The 16,059-nt window shown below is 47.7% G+C and overlaps 1 protein-coding gene across 3 annotated transcripts in view; it reads left to right on the top strand.

Annotated features, from left to right (window-relative positions):
* Positions 1–4,113: 4,113 nt before the first annotated feature.
* The window catches only part of SLC6A12 (solute carrier family 6 member 12), a 37,504-nt gene continuing 25,558 nt past the window's right edge, over positions 4,114–16,059 (top strand). The window contains exons 1-3 of one of the 3 annotated variants that reach the window (XM_010714313.4): positions 4,114–4,272; positions 11,831–12,027; positions 15,268–15,402. In XM_010714313.4, the coding sequence (XP_010712615.1) occupies positions 11,835–12,027; positions 15,268–15,402 (328 nt within the window). In that variant the 5' untranslated portion in view covers positions 4,114–4,272; positions 11,831–11,834. Of the gene's footprint in view, positions 4,273–4,784; positions 4,860–10,809; positions 11,327–11,830; positions 12,028–15,267; positions 15,403–16,059 lie in introns of those variants that run through there. The other 2 variants (XM_010714305.4, XM_085229813.1) reach the window with 2 other exon arrangements.

Raw genomic sequence — 16,059 nt, 5'->3', positions numbered from 1 at the left:
TATCTGGGTCTGCATCTCTGTTGCTCTGGCTCATTTGTACAGGAGGGTGGCAAGAGAAGAAGCTTGGTTTAAGTGGGAGGGAAAATGGGGAACACTGACTGGGAGACCTCTGTATGCAGTAGGCTTGGGGTTCTTGGTGCAATGCCACCTTCTGCTAGAAGCCATCACCTGCTCCCAGCCAAAAGAGTCATCTGGCTGATGAATCACTGGGCTATTCCCAGGGCCTGGGAGAAGTGTGTGGGCTGGTGTTTCTTCATGCAAGTGAAGGATCGTGGGAAATTGTCCCTCATCTCTGCAGGTCTAAGTCATTTTTGTTCTGACTGGATTCCAGGTTCTCTAGAACCTGCTATTTTTGTTTCCCTGCATATGGAGGAAAGGCTTCATGGCTGAGGTGGGATCTGTACGTTATGTCAACTCAGCCACAAATAGAGCCTCTCATTTGCAGGCTGTTTGGGTGAAAAACATAACAATAACGATCAAAGAACAGTTGTTTTAAATGTTGAAGGCTCAGCATCTGAAAAGGGCAGCCAGAGGACATGTAGCCCTGGGAATCTGGATAGCTCTCAAGTAACTCTGAGAAAGCCAGAGCATAGGAAGGGCTGAGTGAGTGAATGAAGCTTGGCTTTCCCAAGGACTGGTGGGCATCGTGCTATATAGCCTGGTACGGTGCTGCTGGAGCACCCAGCACGGAGAGAATTCAAACAATCCACGCAACGAACCACCAGGTGGCCCCAGGACCTCACCTACTGCCGGCAGCAGAAAGGCGAGGTGCAAGGGGACCACCTCGGGGAGGCTGGTGGCACCGGGTGCTCCTGTGGGGCGAGGGAACAGGTCCCCAGCACCACTCCTTGGGGCAAGGGGATGTGAAGGAGGAGAGCTTCCTGCTGTCTGCTTCCTTCTGGGGCTGTGGGGCACTTGGATAGGTGTGAGCAGTACGTGGTAGGGGTTTCTGCGGGAAAAGGTTAGAGAAGGAGGCTGAGAGAGGACCCTTTCCTCTGGTACACTGCCGGCTCTTGCTTTCCACACAAAAGCAGCGTATAGTTGTCTACGGGAAGCGATGCTGATTAATGAACAGTCTGGCCGTGCTCCAGGGGATTTCTTCCTTCCCCTTCTGAAAAGATGATGGTAGACCTCAGCTGACCGTACCTCAGACGGGTCTTTGAAGTGGATCAGCAGACCCTCTGAGTTGTGAGACTCTTTGACCTCACTTGCATGGTGGGTGACGGGCAGTCCACCAGCTGTAGAGCTAGAGAGGGACTTTCCCTGGCTTGGGATGATGGGGGCACTTTGTCTCCTGCTGCCTATTGGTGTTTTCCAAGCTGCAGCCAGCTCTCTCCCACAGGGATCGTATTCATTCCCAGCTGTGGCATGTGCTGTTTTAGCCTCCTGAGGACGTACATGTTGATGCTTACCTGTGAGCTGAAGGTAGGAAAGAGCTCAGAAACCTTGGAAAAATCTCCTTGGGGAAGAGACCTCCAGTGTGAGGGTGAATGGAGCCATTCCACTTTCATGCAATGCTGGTTGGTAGAAATTATTTCCAGAAATGAACAAATGGAGTTTAATACAGAGGATAATATTCAGTCGGCTTTTTATATGAATCATACTTGAAGCTCCACAAACACATCTTTCATGTCTTACTAATTTCAAACAAAATTATATTTTCATTTTCCAGTAATACCTATAAGAGATTTGGTCCACTGGTGAGGTACATTAAAACTAATAGAAAATTGTCCACAGCTACCTCCAGAAAATGGCTGAGGTAGAAAGTCTGCTCAGCTGCAGTTAGGCAAAATGGGAGCCTGCCGAAAGGCTTGTGACTTGCTTTGTTTCCAAATAGCCTGGTGTCCATTGAATTGGGCATGTGGTCTATTGATCTGGTTATGTATGAGCCAGGAAACCTCCCAAGCCTGTGTTCCTAAATGACCTAATTACTGTAAAGCTTTGGATGAGCTCTGCAAGTCAGATAAGCAAAAAAAAACCAAAAACCAAAAACCAAAAAACAAAACAAAAACAAACAAACAAACAAAAAAGCAAAAAAAAACACCAAAGGTTTGTTGGATATTCTTATTTGCAATTGGACTTTGGGATGAAGAATTGAAAGATGTGATGCCTTGAAATATAAATTGAGTAGATTCTCATTATTGAGCAGATTGATAGACTAAGTCTGAAATGAGCATACTTGAAACTTCCAGATACGACATTTCTCACAGCGTTTTTAAAGACTCCATGGTTAAATCACAGCAGCACCTACTACTTATTTTACAGCACCCCAAATGTAGGTGAAATTTGGAATGCGGTGATCTTTTTTGACTTGAAATATGGCGAACTGAGTTGTTTTCATTCAGGATCAGCCCAGCAACCCTCCTCTCACAGCCTGTGGCACATATCCCAGCTCAGACCCTTCCCACATGGGGAAGACACGATGTCCCATCAGACAAGAGACAGACAAATCTTCGAAATTTCCCCTCACATTCAGAATCTAAAATCTGTAATTTAGGCTAAGAAGTCAACTCTTAAGTTTCAGGAATATAGGGATGGGATTGAAGACCTGTTTTTTTTTCATGTATATTCTTTTACTTTTTTTTTTTTTTCTTCCAGTTTTACATAGAAATAAGGGAGTCCCAGAGATTTTGCCTGGGCTCATTGGTGCATCTAGTTGTTTTGGGCACCAACATGTGCTACTCTGTCCCAACAGCCACACAGTGTCCTTTGCATCTTTGTGACCTACGCACTGCAGATGTTTGCTGTCACCTCGTGCACCCCATGGCAATAGGATTCGCTGCCCTGTGCCCTCTGCCTGATGTTTTTCCATAGTCCTCCTTGGTTTCTGATCACCAGCAAGCACTGCTGTTAGACTCAAAGAGTCTGTTAGACCAAGGACATCGCCCTAACATCGTTAATCCTCCCCACAGCCCACTGTTGTTGCCAGCATTGAGCTCCTGCACAATCTCCTCTTGCCTTGTCCTCTCCTTTACCATGGGGGCCATAGGATAGAGGGACATCTCGCCCTGAATGTGCTTCCGAAGCAAGAGACTCCTGACAGCCTCCTCTTCTCTAGAGCCCTTGGAAGAGACTGTCAGTAATGGGCAGTGCTGAGAGGGGCACAGTAAGGCCCTGCGTTGGAGCAGCACTGCAGCTGCCGGAGCCCATTACGGTACGGCAGGGCCTCGTTAGCACTCGTTACTTTGGTTATGTTCACTTGTGATTAGTTACGGTGGAATTGTTGTAGGAAGTCACAGGTTTGCTTAAGCAGAAATTAACCATAAACATAAAACATAAATTATAAGAATGCCTAGGGGAAGCTCCTCTAAAAATGCAGCGTTCAGCTGACAAGGCAAATTCCTGATCAAACAAGCAGCTGTTATTACAGTATTACTTTGGTTTCATTAGCAAAGGTGTCAAAAGGTGGATGGGCATGGGCTGTGGTGGCTCATCTGGCTGAAGCCCAGTGGGATGGGAGCCAGACTGCACCATGCTTTGGCCTCGAAGAGTGAGAGAAGAAAGGAGGTGAAGAGTGCTGCCAGCCAGCGGGGAACTGGAGACTTTTGCTGGGGTGCAGGGCATGGAAGTGCAGCATGGACCAAGAGGTCTCTAGTGGTCCCTGGGGTCTGTGCCACCAGATTGGCAGAGGATGAGGATCAGGTTGTTGGGATCTGGGCTGTGACAATGGTGAGTCCTTAAGTGGATGCTGCCACAGCAGGATCAGGTTGCCCTGTGAAAACTACAATGAATTATTACCCAGGGAGAAACTCTGAAAACTGAGTGTAACTTCTGGTATTTTTTCTGGTTTGAAGAGTAGAAATAACAGCCTTTTTTTCCCTGATGGAGAGTGATTTTTGCTCATTTCTAGATAAAGTTTTCATTTAGGGTGGCTTTCTTCTTCTTTTGCCTGAATGTCACAGGTCTTTTACCATCTACAGTTTTGCAAAAGGCTGTGATGTTCTTGTGAAATACTTCAGTGTGGATAAATGAGGTTTTTAGGTCAGCTCTGCTTACCTAGGCTTATCTCAATCCCCCTCCATATCTAGATAACCTCTTCTGCCCCTCTTCCCAGCTGCCCTGGGTGACACTGGAGCTCTGCAGTAGGACAGGCGGCAGTACGGACCCCCATCAGCAGGGATTGTGGTGCTCATGCTGTGGTCTCTCATGACCCAGAGGACTGCTGTCAGCTCTCTGATGACCAGAGGAAGCTCTAACCCTGGTGTATGGTGGACACATTCCAGTTTAAATCCTGCATGCGGCTCTGGTTTGATGGCATAGATACAAGAAAAGGTCAGTAAAAATTTGGCAGGCATGTTTATGGGCAAAGTGATAGATGAAACAGTAACGATCATTAAAAAAAAAAATTTATGGAGCTGAACTGTCTTGAGAAAAGTAGCAGAACTGGAATGTCTGCTGCTGGCATAGCTCGCGATCAGCCCTGGAAAAGCACATTGGTGCTGAGATGGGTGCAGAGCAGGCAGGTGGCTGGGGCCATGCTTTGGGGTCGGTGGGCTCACTGCCGATGGCTGTGGCTGATCTTTGCAAATGTAGGGCCTTTGCCCTGTCCACCCACAGCTGCTTGCTCTTCTTGCTTTCCTGTCAGGGCCACAGTTCAAGGTCTGGAGAGGCACACGCAGAAAGGGAGCTGGAGAGAGAGTTCTCCCTCCCCGGCACACCTCCCTGTGCCATCCCACCACCCACCTGAGAGCAGGGTGACAATTTGATGGGGGGAGTTGGTGGAAGGGGAGGGACTGGAGGAGGAGAGAGGGGAGCCTTTGCCTTAACTCTTGCTGCATCTCCCTGGCGTGCAGTGGATTCCCCATCTGGACACTGGTGAGACGAGACTGGCTTGCCTGGCAGATCCCATATGGGTGCAGGTGAGCTGGGCATCTGCTCGCCTGCAGGTCTGGCTGGGAGTGGGCCAGTGAATTTGTAAGGGAAAACAATTCTCAGCAAAGGGAGAGAGGGCTGAAGGGTGGGGAGTAATTATCGGTTTGGATCAGTACAAGGAAGAGCTTGTTCCTCATGGTTCCTTTCGGACAGAGCAGGCAGAGTTGCGCTGCCAAGAAGCGGTGGATACCTGAAGGATTGGCAGTTGGTACTGAAGGCTGCAGCAGAGCAAGAGAAGTCCTCATGCAGAAGAAAGGTGGAGAAAGACATAAGAGGGGGCCAGAGAGGGATGGGAATGAAGAGCAGCAATAGCTAGGTAGTGATGTATAGGGGGAAGAGCTTCAAGGCAAGCAGGAGGCAGTAACTCCCACCATGCTACCCTGCAGACTGCTGACCCTGTGCTAGTACGTGGGCTCGGGGGTGCAGCTCCTAGAGGTGCTTTCTGCTCCTTATCCTTCCTGCTCAGCGTGTCCTCGGATCTATTCCCAATTAGGGGTGAAGAACCAGCCTGGGGGAGGGCAGGGAGAAGGCAAGATCTGTGCATGTGCAGAAGCCCTGATCTGAGGGTGTGTTTGTGAACAAACCCAAGCAGATCACGTGGGGGTTTCATAACACCTGATCCACATCTCCTTAAATCAACAACAGTGCTGTTAAAGCAATCACTGTGGTGAATGGGGGCTTTCATCCAATGTCATTGGAAATGCTATTGCCCTAGTTTTCTTCACCGAGAACTGGAAATATGAGGGTCTGAACCTTGGACCTGGCCTTCACAGCTCTGCAGAAGCTCATCAGTGCTGGATGTGGGGCTGCAGATGTGGTCCCTGATGAGGGCTGCCCAGCAGGCCCTGTGCCTTACTGCTGCCTGCTGGTGCTCCGGGCAGGGCCCCAAGGCACATCCGCATGCTCCCCGAGCTTGAAGCTCTGTGAAGGAGCAGCTCTGCAGCCACTGTGTCCCATGCCTCGGACTCTGTCCTGTCCTTGTGGGTCTGCACGACAGGTCACTGTCCTGCCCCAGTAGAACCTCTCTGCTGCCCGTGCGCCTTGGCTGGCTGCCAGGCGTCCAGCTAGGCCCAGACTCCAACCAGGGGTTGGAGACTCCAACCAGGCCCAGGCTGCTATGGGGCTCGGGTCTTCATGGTCTTCTGTGGCTTTGCTCTCTGCAGCAGGCACCTAAGAGCCAGTGTGGGGAAGAAACAAGCTTGCACTGCTCTTAGAATGGGTTGTGTTTCTCTGCTAGTAGAGGACAATGAGGAAAGGCTTGGTCCGCCTAAGCTGCAAAGGACTGCACTCTGCACACCTTGCAGCTTGTATCATAGATATACATGTCATTAGTATCTTTGCAGATGCTCCTACTCTCATTCTTGCTGGTGTCAGTAAGCAACAAAAATGCTGAATGCAGGGGCATTGCCCTTTTTCATGTTGAAGAAAATGCAAGCCGTGTCTGAGCCTCATGGCAGGATGGCATGGATCCTCATGGCATGGATCCTCAGTGCCCCAAGAACCTTGATGGACAGATGCCTTGAGATACGCTGTAGCCCAAACAACTCGCAAGTTAATCAAGAGGCATAAAGAAGCCAGCTAGCTTTCAACATCTAGAAAAGAAAGACATTTTAATTTGAACTGGTGTCTGGGAACTGATCACTATTCTCTTGCTATACCTTTCCTTGCCCTTCTTCTTGCGGCTGGAGTGAGCCATGCTCCAGACAAGTACAGGTTTGGGAGCAGCAATCTCTATTCGCGTTGCTAGGAAGAGCTACTGCTCCCATTTCCCTATACATCTTGTGTCTTTGCCCTGCTCCAGCAGCAGCACTGCTCCAGCCTGGACTGCTCTTTCAGCTGTACCCTGGCACTGTACCCTTGTTCTCTGTCCTTGCTCCCTCCTCTCACCATTGGCATGTGGTACAGGATTCCAGCTGCCAGCTCATATCGTGCAGCCAGCAAATTTCCTGCATCGTCCTGCTCCTCCTTGCATAACACAGCACAGCCTGTCTTTCTGATTCCTCCCTCCCCACCTCAAATTGCAGTTCATGGATTGGCTGCTACTTCTTCCACAATAAAGCCAGGACACACAAATGCAGTGCTGTCTTCAGCCATCACCTGTGACTCTGCCTCCTGCAGCTCAAACAACAGCTACCAGTGTCCAAAGGTGCTTTACATTGCGCTTCCTCTGGTGAACGTTATCTTCTGCTTTTTGATATGGTATCAATTGCTGATTCACTGTTTGCTCCTGAGACTGCCCTCTTCTCGTTTGCCTCGAGATAAAACAGCAGAAGAGGGTCAAACAGAGGAGGTCAGCTGCCCAGAGGCAGGGCTCTTGAGCGGTGACACTGGGCTTGTGGGAAGGCAAGTTTCTACCTCCTATGCCAGAACCCCTGGTGGCTTCCTTCTCTTTTTTCTCTTGTTCCTAATCTCATATGAGCAGTCCTTAGTCAGTCCGTTTTCCCTTAGGAGGGGCTGAGGTACCACCAGGATTTGCTTTCAAATAATGCTTTCATTCTCCTCTTTCTGTTTCCTGCTTCTCTCTTTAATGACAGCTTGCTACCAAACACAACCAATTAAGTACTGCTTTTCTGCATAGTGCTTTTGGCATGTGGGGCTGAACTGGCCCACAGAACTTCAGGTGTGTCCTTGGCCTTGCTTGCCTTGAGTGGCCGTACGTGAAGGATCCTATGGCTGCAGGCCAACAAAACCCCAAAATTGTGAACACGGAGAGATGTGGTTACCTCAGCCACCTTCTGAGGAAGGGACTTGTTTGAGGCTGCCTGTGTGCTGTCTGCTCTCTTTTCAGTGACAGGCAGAATCCAGAAGGATTCTGATTTTTGCAGCATTTACACCTTGTGGAGAAAAAACTTGGCTACTGGCACACACCATGTCCTGTTCCGAACCTGTCCTGTTCCCTCTGTGGGAGAGAACAGCTCATGTCTGCAAGACCTGGCCTGGAAAATCATAGAATTGTTGAATTGGAAGGGACTTTTAGAGGTCATCTGATCCAACCTCCATACAATGAACAGTCACCCACAGGTAGATCAGGTTGCTTAGTGCCCCATCCAGTCTGACCTTGACTGTCTCCAGAGATGAGGTATCCACCACCTCTCTGGGCAACTTGCTCCAGGCACCTTACTGATGGACTGGGGGTTGAAAATACAGCAGGGCATCTCTGAAAATGGCTGGTGAGGTTGGAAGGAGGTGAGGTCAGAGGATGGAGGATGTGGATGAGAGGCAGAACTGTGAGCTACGCGAGGGGTATCTCAGTCATGGGAAGGACCTCATGGCAAAGGAACAAAAGAGACAGAATGAAGAAGCCAGTTTTCTTCAAACTTTGTTGACGGGAGAGCAGAAGAATTGCAGGCAGGCAGTGAGAAGCAAAGTATTTTTTCCAAGCTTATTTATTAAGGACAGAAGTATCTAAAGGGAGAAGAAAATGCATGTCAGGGAAGATGTAACACAGTGGGTGTCTGGGCTGCTGTGGGAGACTCATATTATTCCTAGCTGGAAACAAGAAGCTATTTGAGTCCCCATCTGGCCTGGGAACATATAGGGCAGGAGCACAGTGGGAGTAGATGTTCCAAAAAAGAAGCAGGAGTTGTGTGAATAGGCTTCCTCATAGAAACAGCAGGCAACGCAGAGGAGAGAAATCTGATGTGTAATGCTGTGTATCACTTTGCTTGGGAAGGGAGAAATGGGAACTTGAGGCACAAAGGGCCCAAACTTTGGGCACTGGTTTAATCTACCAAGCATACCCAGCTGAAAAGGTTTATTTCCATAACCTGGGTGTTCCTCCCTTTTTTGCAATAGGAAAATAAAGCCACAAGCGCAGCATCTCCCCTGCTGATCCATGCTTTCCCAGGGTGGCATTCCAGATTCTACTCTTCATGTTGGCCTGTTCTGGGGCCAGGGGATGGGGTCAGAGCGGGTCAGAGCCCATGTCCTGCTCCAGACATCCCTGATAGCAGCACTGGGGCTCTGGGCTAGCACTCAGCACTGCCTCCTGGGCTGGGCAGAGGAGGTGGCTGCCCATCACTGAGTGAGCTTCCCTGCCCCTCTGAGAGACAGGGCTAATGCACAACCAGGGAAAACACAAATATTAGTAGAAATAGACTGCTTCTTGGATCTCCTTGCATTAAAAGAACAAAAGCAAAGAATTAGCCAAGTCCTCTCCTGTCAGCTTTTCATGACATCCTCAATAAGCCCAGACTTAAGCATCATTGTACTTGATAATGTGCCCTGGACTGCAGCAAATTGGGACATGCCAAGGACTGTGACAGATCAAACATGTTTCATTAAGTACGTGCTATTTTTTCTCTCTCATTTGACAGTGCGAGGAGCTCTGCTACTCTCAGAGCCGAGGAGGCTGTGCTGCAGCATCTGAATGAACTGATGAGCCAGCTGGCAGCCCTGCAGCAGGCAGGCAGCAGGGAGAGGGTCCTTCAGAAGCCAGGAAAAGGCTGGCGGCAGGGCCTGGCCAGCCTTTTCCCATCCCAGCAGGGAAGCAAAGTGAAAGGGGCAAAGATGGGGCTGAAAAGCTTTCAGGTTTAATGGGGAACCAGAATCTGTGCAGTGTTTTTCAGCAGGCAGACATGTAGCCTTGAAAATGGCCTCCAATGGCCCCTAACTGCCCTTCTCCGTGCTATATACCCCACTGCTCTTGCAGCAGCTCACCTTACTAAAGGCAGAGTTAAAGCTTTGTATGTGATTCAGTCTTCTGCTTTCAGAGTCTGTGGAAAGGCCAACCCTATGCTGGGGTGCATTGTGCACAGCATTGCCAGCCAGTTGAGGGAAGTGATTGTCCCACACCACACTACACCGGTGGAGCCTCACCTTGAGTACTGTGTGCAGTTTGAAGTGCTACAGTACAAAAAGGGCATAAAACTACGAGAGCGTCCAAAGGAGGGCTAAAAAGATGAAGGAGGTTTTACAGGGCTAAGTGTGGAAGGAGCAGCTGAGGGCCCTGGGTTTGCTCAGCCCTGAGCAGAGGAGCTGAGGGGAGGCCTGATGGCGGCTGCAGCTCTTGACAGGGAGTGGAGGGGCAGCGCTGAGCTTTGCTCTGTGTGACAGCGACAGGGCCCGAGGGAACGGCATGGAGCTGTGTCAGGGGAGGGCAGCTGGGGGTCAGGGACGGGGTCTGCACCACAGGGCAGTGGGCATGGAACGGGCTGCCCAGGGCAGTGGGCATGGCCCTGAGTGCAGGAGTTCAAGGGGCATTGGGACACCGCTCTCAGAGACAGGGTTTGGTGCTGTGTGGAGCCAGGGGTTGTGCCCGATGATCCTTATGAGTTCTTTCCAACTTGTGAGATTCTGTGACTCTATAAAATGTGCTGCTGATGTCAGTGTAGGGGCCACTTGGCATGAAGGCAGATGGGGATGCAAAGGCCTGGGCATTTACAGAGCAATTGATGTTTTACACTGTGGTCTGGTTTCTTTTCGGTACTTGAATGACAGAAAATATGCCTTCTGCCAAAACCTGCTTGCTTTGCTATGCACATTCACTAAAAATTGCCTTTTCATATGCAAGTGTCTTTCTCTGCCTGAGGACCTGATATATCCAGAGGGTTAGCATTTAGGAAATGATTTCACTTGCATTAGGCAACTTGCAGAGGCAAACGAGACCCAGTGATAACAACGCTGTCTTGTGTGAAGCAAGCTCAAGCATCGCCAACCTGATCCCGCTTCCCTCACCCTGTTGAACACTGCACCAAAAGAAATGCCATGGGGTTTTTATGCTACCGGGCCAGTTTGTTAGTAAGACCATACATATTGTTATTCCCAGTAGCCTCAGGCTTTCTGATTGTCCTCACATGCTAGCTAGCCTTAAGTGAGAAAACTGGAAAGAACATACAAAGAGAGAAAGAATGGTGTCCTGGTTCCATAGGAGACTGCAAAATGTTGTTAGATGGGTTTGGCAGTCCTGTAAGGTGGAGTCAAGCATGGTGAGGCATTGCTCATTCTGTTGGCTGGGAGAGGTCCCTAGACTGAGCCACTTCCAGAGCCATGCCTGGATTTCACCTGGGCTTCAATGGTCCAGGGGAGATCCAGAGACAGAGGAAGAGATGAACAGTGTGGGCAGCACAGATTCCTATCTCTGCTGATCCTTGGTAATGAGGGTGGCCCCTTAGAATGCACAGAGGAAGAAGTAGAAGTGATGTTAAGACACCTACCAAACCACCAGCAAGCTAATATGAAGAAAGAAAGCCCTGGTTTCTTTGCACTTACAGATAGGGGGGATGGAAGCCTTTCACAGAGATGTTGTTACTTTGGAGAGATTTGCTTCCAGTGCAGCTTCCTAAATCAAGCAAAGGAACATCTATCCCTTGCTGACACCAACTGGCCCTTCTAAGGCCAACTTCTGAGCAAAGCCACCAGCAAGATGTAGCTACAGCTAGGATTTCCCTGGCACAGTTCATCATCTACTCTGTTCATGTTAAGTCCGTGCTTTCCATGTGCATCCTTACACCAGGTAACTCATTAGGGCATGCTTTTGAGGAGGATTATTTCAGATGGGTAAAAGAAGATTCCTGTCTTTACACTTAATCTTCTCTTTATAGTCAAATACTGGGAATCAATGTGAAGATGTTGTCAACAAGAAGATTTATTCTGGCTTGAGTGAATTTTGGCTAGATTTAGACTGACTCTGTGTACAATAGAAAACTGCATTTTGCAGCAAGCAATGACTAACCTTGTTTAATTAAGATGACGCTATGGATAACTCATTATTCTGTATAGATTAGAAAATGTCTTCCTTGTTCCACCCCATAGGTCCAGCCACATTCAGTGTGGCTTCTCAAGCAGTGAGTGAATTTTCTCTGTGATTCCATGGCTCTGCTTTCTCCTGCAATTTTTTCTTTCACTTTTGCACTCACAGTGACAGTAGGAATGGGTCTGTAGTTGTGGCTGATCCCCTCACTCCTTTTCCCACCAGCAGCTCCCTGCACCTGCTTTCTGTTTTTCCTCTGTTCCACAGAGCCATGACCAGAGCCACAGTCAAGAAGGCAGAGCCCAATGGGGCAATTGCAGCTCCTGAAGAGACAGAAAAGGAGGAAATGGAAGAGCGAGGCCAGTGGAGCAGCAAAGTGGAGTTTGTGCTGTCTGTGGCTGGAGAGATCATTGGTCTGGGTAATGTGTGGAGGTTCCCATACCTCTGCTACAAGAATGGCGGTGGTAAGTTGTCAGTAAGAGTTGTTCTTGGTCTGCAGACACCACAAGATACACTCATATCTGGGCCTATTTCTCCCCAGTGGGTGCTGCTTCTCAAAGCAGCTCTGCTAAGTTTTAATTACAAATGAATCTATTAGGAGGAGAGCCCTACCTCTCAGGAACTCTTTGAGGCTCTTGGATGTTCAGAGACACGTATGGTCTTCCAAAATGAGCTGTGAGGTGTCAGAAAGCCAGCATCAACCTCCTTCTGCATCATTACCTTTCCCACTCTATCTGATACCCCCACCTCTCTCAGGACCTTATTATAGAGGAGGAAAGGCTTTGATGGTGCCAGTATCCTTGCTAAAGCCTGGTATGTCCTTCCTGGCACGTGGGTGCCTTCTTCCTTTTTCAGAAAACTTGAACTCCCACCTGCAACTCTCACGGGGCTGGCTGCCCTGTGGTTATGAGGGCAACACAGTGTTTTATTATGCCAGCATAACTCAGCTCCAGAAGTGATGGAATCTGAAGCATCTTGTCTTGTTGTATAGGGAAATATAAGACAGAAGGGGCTGTCTTTGAGAACATGTGTGAGAAGCGTTTTCTCAGACGATGGAAAGAAGAAGGATGCAGCTACCATTTTCCCAGGAGCAGTTCTGCCAGTGGTCAACACACTGCTAGGGAAATCTGTACCCAGGAGTAATCTGTTCCCTTCCTTTTTGTTTCTTATGTGGCTGCCCCTTTCACAATAACAATGCAATAAAATCATTAAGTGGTTAAAAAATAAGCTTTTGCATAACAGTAAAATGTAGCTGGGGAGGAAGAAGAGAATAACTGACTGCCACTAGCTTTTGTTAGCATGTTTCCCTTGCCTTAAGTATGTTTTCTCTACAGACCATGTCTCAAAGGCCATTCTTCCCCCATGTGGTGTAAACTGTCACCAACGGATTACTGATTCAGCTGTTCTTCATCCCAAGATTACCAAATTCTCATCCCCTGTGTTGTTTCTGGAATTCTTCCAAATCAAGCTGGAGTCAATACAATGTCACCTCTGAGCCAGATGGGGGTTGGATAAGAAGATGGTTTAAAAAAATACAAGAGTCTTTACTTGAACCTGGGACAGTTTTTTAGCAGATTCTTTAGTTTCCTTCTTTGAGATTTTGATGGCAGTAAGTAAGTCAGAAAAGCACAGAATACCTAACACTGGTGCTGCACATTATTGAACAGTCCATTCTGCAGTGATGATTTGAGAGAAAGGTCATGCCTTTTGCATGGAAAGTTCTTTCCTGGGCTTGGATGATATCTTTACATAGTGTATGTCTATGTTATCCGGTCCAGTAGTCCTTGCAATTTGTATGCTGATTAGTGTGGAAAGGCTAATTTTTATTTTAAAGGTCTTTTTTGTTTGTTTGTTTTAAATTGAACTACTTTGGAATATATCTCATGTTGTAATTCAGAGGCCAACAAGGCTAGGCTTGGGAAAGATTAGGACAGGAAAGTCCTTTTTTCCCAACTCACACTGCCATTGCACAAAATATGTTATGACTGTAGGGGAAACATTTCTTTCTCCAATGCTCCAGGGAAACAAATGGCCAACAAACTAGTAGGGGACAACATGCTGTCTTTCCCATAACACTAAAATATATCCTTACCACTGGAAAAGCCCTTCACATTGTTGCAAAAAAAAGGTATTTGCCTTTTGTTAGTTCTCCACTGCTGCCAGCCTGGGAATGGTGTCCTGTTACCTCTCTCTACCTTCTAATGCAGTGAAACAGTTATAAAGTTGTAAAGACCAATGACATACAAACAATCATGTTAATTTTTTTGTAAATCAACTGATTGTAAGCTTGTGTATGGTTTCACTTCAAATTTGATCTAATTGTTCAGCATCCTGTAGTTGCTATAGAATCGTAAGGAAAGGAGGTCTGTTTCTGGGGCCTTTCTTGCTGAGCCTCCTTTAGTTGAGAATCAAAGAGGGGAGGAGATGGCAGCTGGAGTATCAGCTGGTAACAGCCTAGGAAGGTTAAGGGAGACAAGACAGGAAAAGTATAAGAAAGCCCTCCTTGCTCAGAATAAAACAGGTCAGCCTTTGAGACATAATAACAAAGGAGAGGGTCTGGCCTGCTGGAAGGCTCCTGCATGCGCAGGATAGTAAAGTTGTCCTGCAGATTTGTTGCAAAGGAGTCTTGTAACACCAAAGGAGCAGCTGCCTCTGGTTCAGTATAAGCAGTTCTCACTGCCTGCTCTGCAAACCTGTATAGAGGCTGTGAACTGGGTTCCCTGCCTCCAACCTCAGGTCCCCTGTAGCTACAGCACAGCTGTGTTTAGAGAAAATCTGGATCAGCTTGTTATTGTAACATTGCTGGCTTAAAAACAGGAGGAAATGTTCCTAATTGCTAATTATCCTTCATGAGAAGGAATTTCAGCATGAATGGCAGTGCTGGCAGGGGAGAACTGGGACCCGGGGACAAAGCCTGTTCCTGTTGAGGCCCTCATCTCTGCTGTCCATACCACTGCTGCTCCCCAGGCACTGGTGGTGGGAGATGCCCATGACCAAATTTTGCTGTGTGATGGAAGGACCCTGACAGAAAGACATCTACCCTGACCTGCTTTGCTTTTACTGCTTGTCTTTGGAGGGGAGTGAAAATGTGGAAGCTTCACACTCTTTATTTTAATGAAAAAACAAAGAGAGAAGTAAAACTTTTTCATTTTGAAAATACTAGAAAGATATTCTCTTGCCATCCCTCTACTCACATTCTTTCAGTGCAAACTTGTCTAATTTGATGTGAAATTTGTCTCAAGTGAATTTATACCCAACAGATTTATTATTTATCAAGAAATGCCACAGTCTACAGGTTTGTATCCTCCAAGCAAATTTTCTATGACTCCCAGGACAGGCAGAACAAATGCAATTATGTGAAGCAAGGGCTCCTTGGGCTTTGCCTGTCTCCTGCTGAAAGTGAGCATGAAGTTGGGGAATGACAACAGGGACAATTTTGTAAGTGTGGTCTTTTCCCATTAAACAGCTCTACCTTACCCCTAGCCATTGGCCAACACAAATGCAGCAGTACTGCAGAAGCATGTATTTTTCCAAGAACTGATGAAGTAAGAGAACTTTCTCTTTTGCAGAGCCACACAGTTAATTCAGGGAAATTTTTCTGTTTAAATCTAGAGGATTCTAGCTGTGGCCCAAGGTATCTGTAAGGGGTGTGTAGGGTAAGGTTTTAAAGAGGTTCCTAAGCAGTATCTGATCTCTCTTTGCAGGAGCATTCCTCATCCCCTACCTCATCTTTCTCTTCACCTGTGGGATCCCACTGTTCCTTCTGGAGACAGCACTGGGGCAGTACACCAGCCAAGGAGGGGTCACTGCCTGGAGGAAGATCTGTCCCATCTTTGAAGGTGAGTCAATTTACTGGAACTGCTGGCAGCACTTTCTAAGAGCTAGTGACTCAGAGCCTCTTTTGGAAGCATTATTCTGCTTCTCTTTCTTTCCCTCTCTTTCTTTCTCTCTCTTCCACATTTCCTCTCTTCTTTCTTTCTTTCCTTTCTTTTCTTCCTTCCTTTTTTTTCCTGTTCCCCCTCCCTTCCTTTCTCTTGCAGCCTTGTTTTCTCTCCTGGTGCCTGCTGTATGTGCGGGTGATTCCTGTAGGTGACTAAAAGTGAGTGGTGCTGGGAAAAAGGATGTGTTGACAGACAAACACCTCCATAGAAGCTGGGACAGATGCTGAGGAGAGAATGAGGCTGATGTTCTGCATACTGGGGTTGTTGTGCTGCAGCCACCACACTGACAGCCTAGAGCTGGGCTGGGACTAAGGTACAGCTACAAGAACCAGGACTCCTGAGCTAATTTTCTCATGGAAGAAGATTGCTAAATGGCTTTAAGATGTCAATGAATTTAGCTTTCACAATTCTTCTGCCCAGAGGAGAGTCTATTACACTCATTTTATGGACAGAGAATCATAGAATCATAATGGTTGGAAAAGACTACTAAGATTATGAAGTCCAAATGTCAGCCCAACAGCACCATACTGCTAAACGTGTTCCTCAGAGCCACAT

This window comes from Meleagris gallopavo, chromosome 1 (assembly GCF_905368555.1).
Source record: "Meleagris gallopavo chromosome 1, MGAL_WU_HG_1.1, whole genome shotgun sequence".
Lineage (NCBI taxonomy): Eukaryota > Metazoa > Chordata > Aves > Galliformes > Phasianidae > Meleagris > Meleagris gallopavo.
Note: the sequence above shows the minus strand (reverse complement) of the source record. Positions and strands in the feature narration are given on the sequence as shown.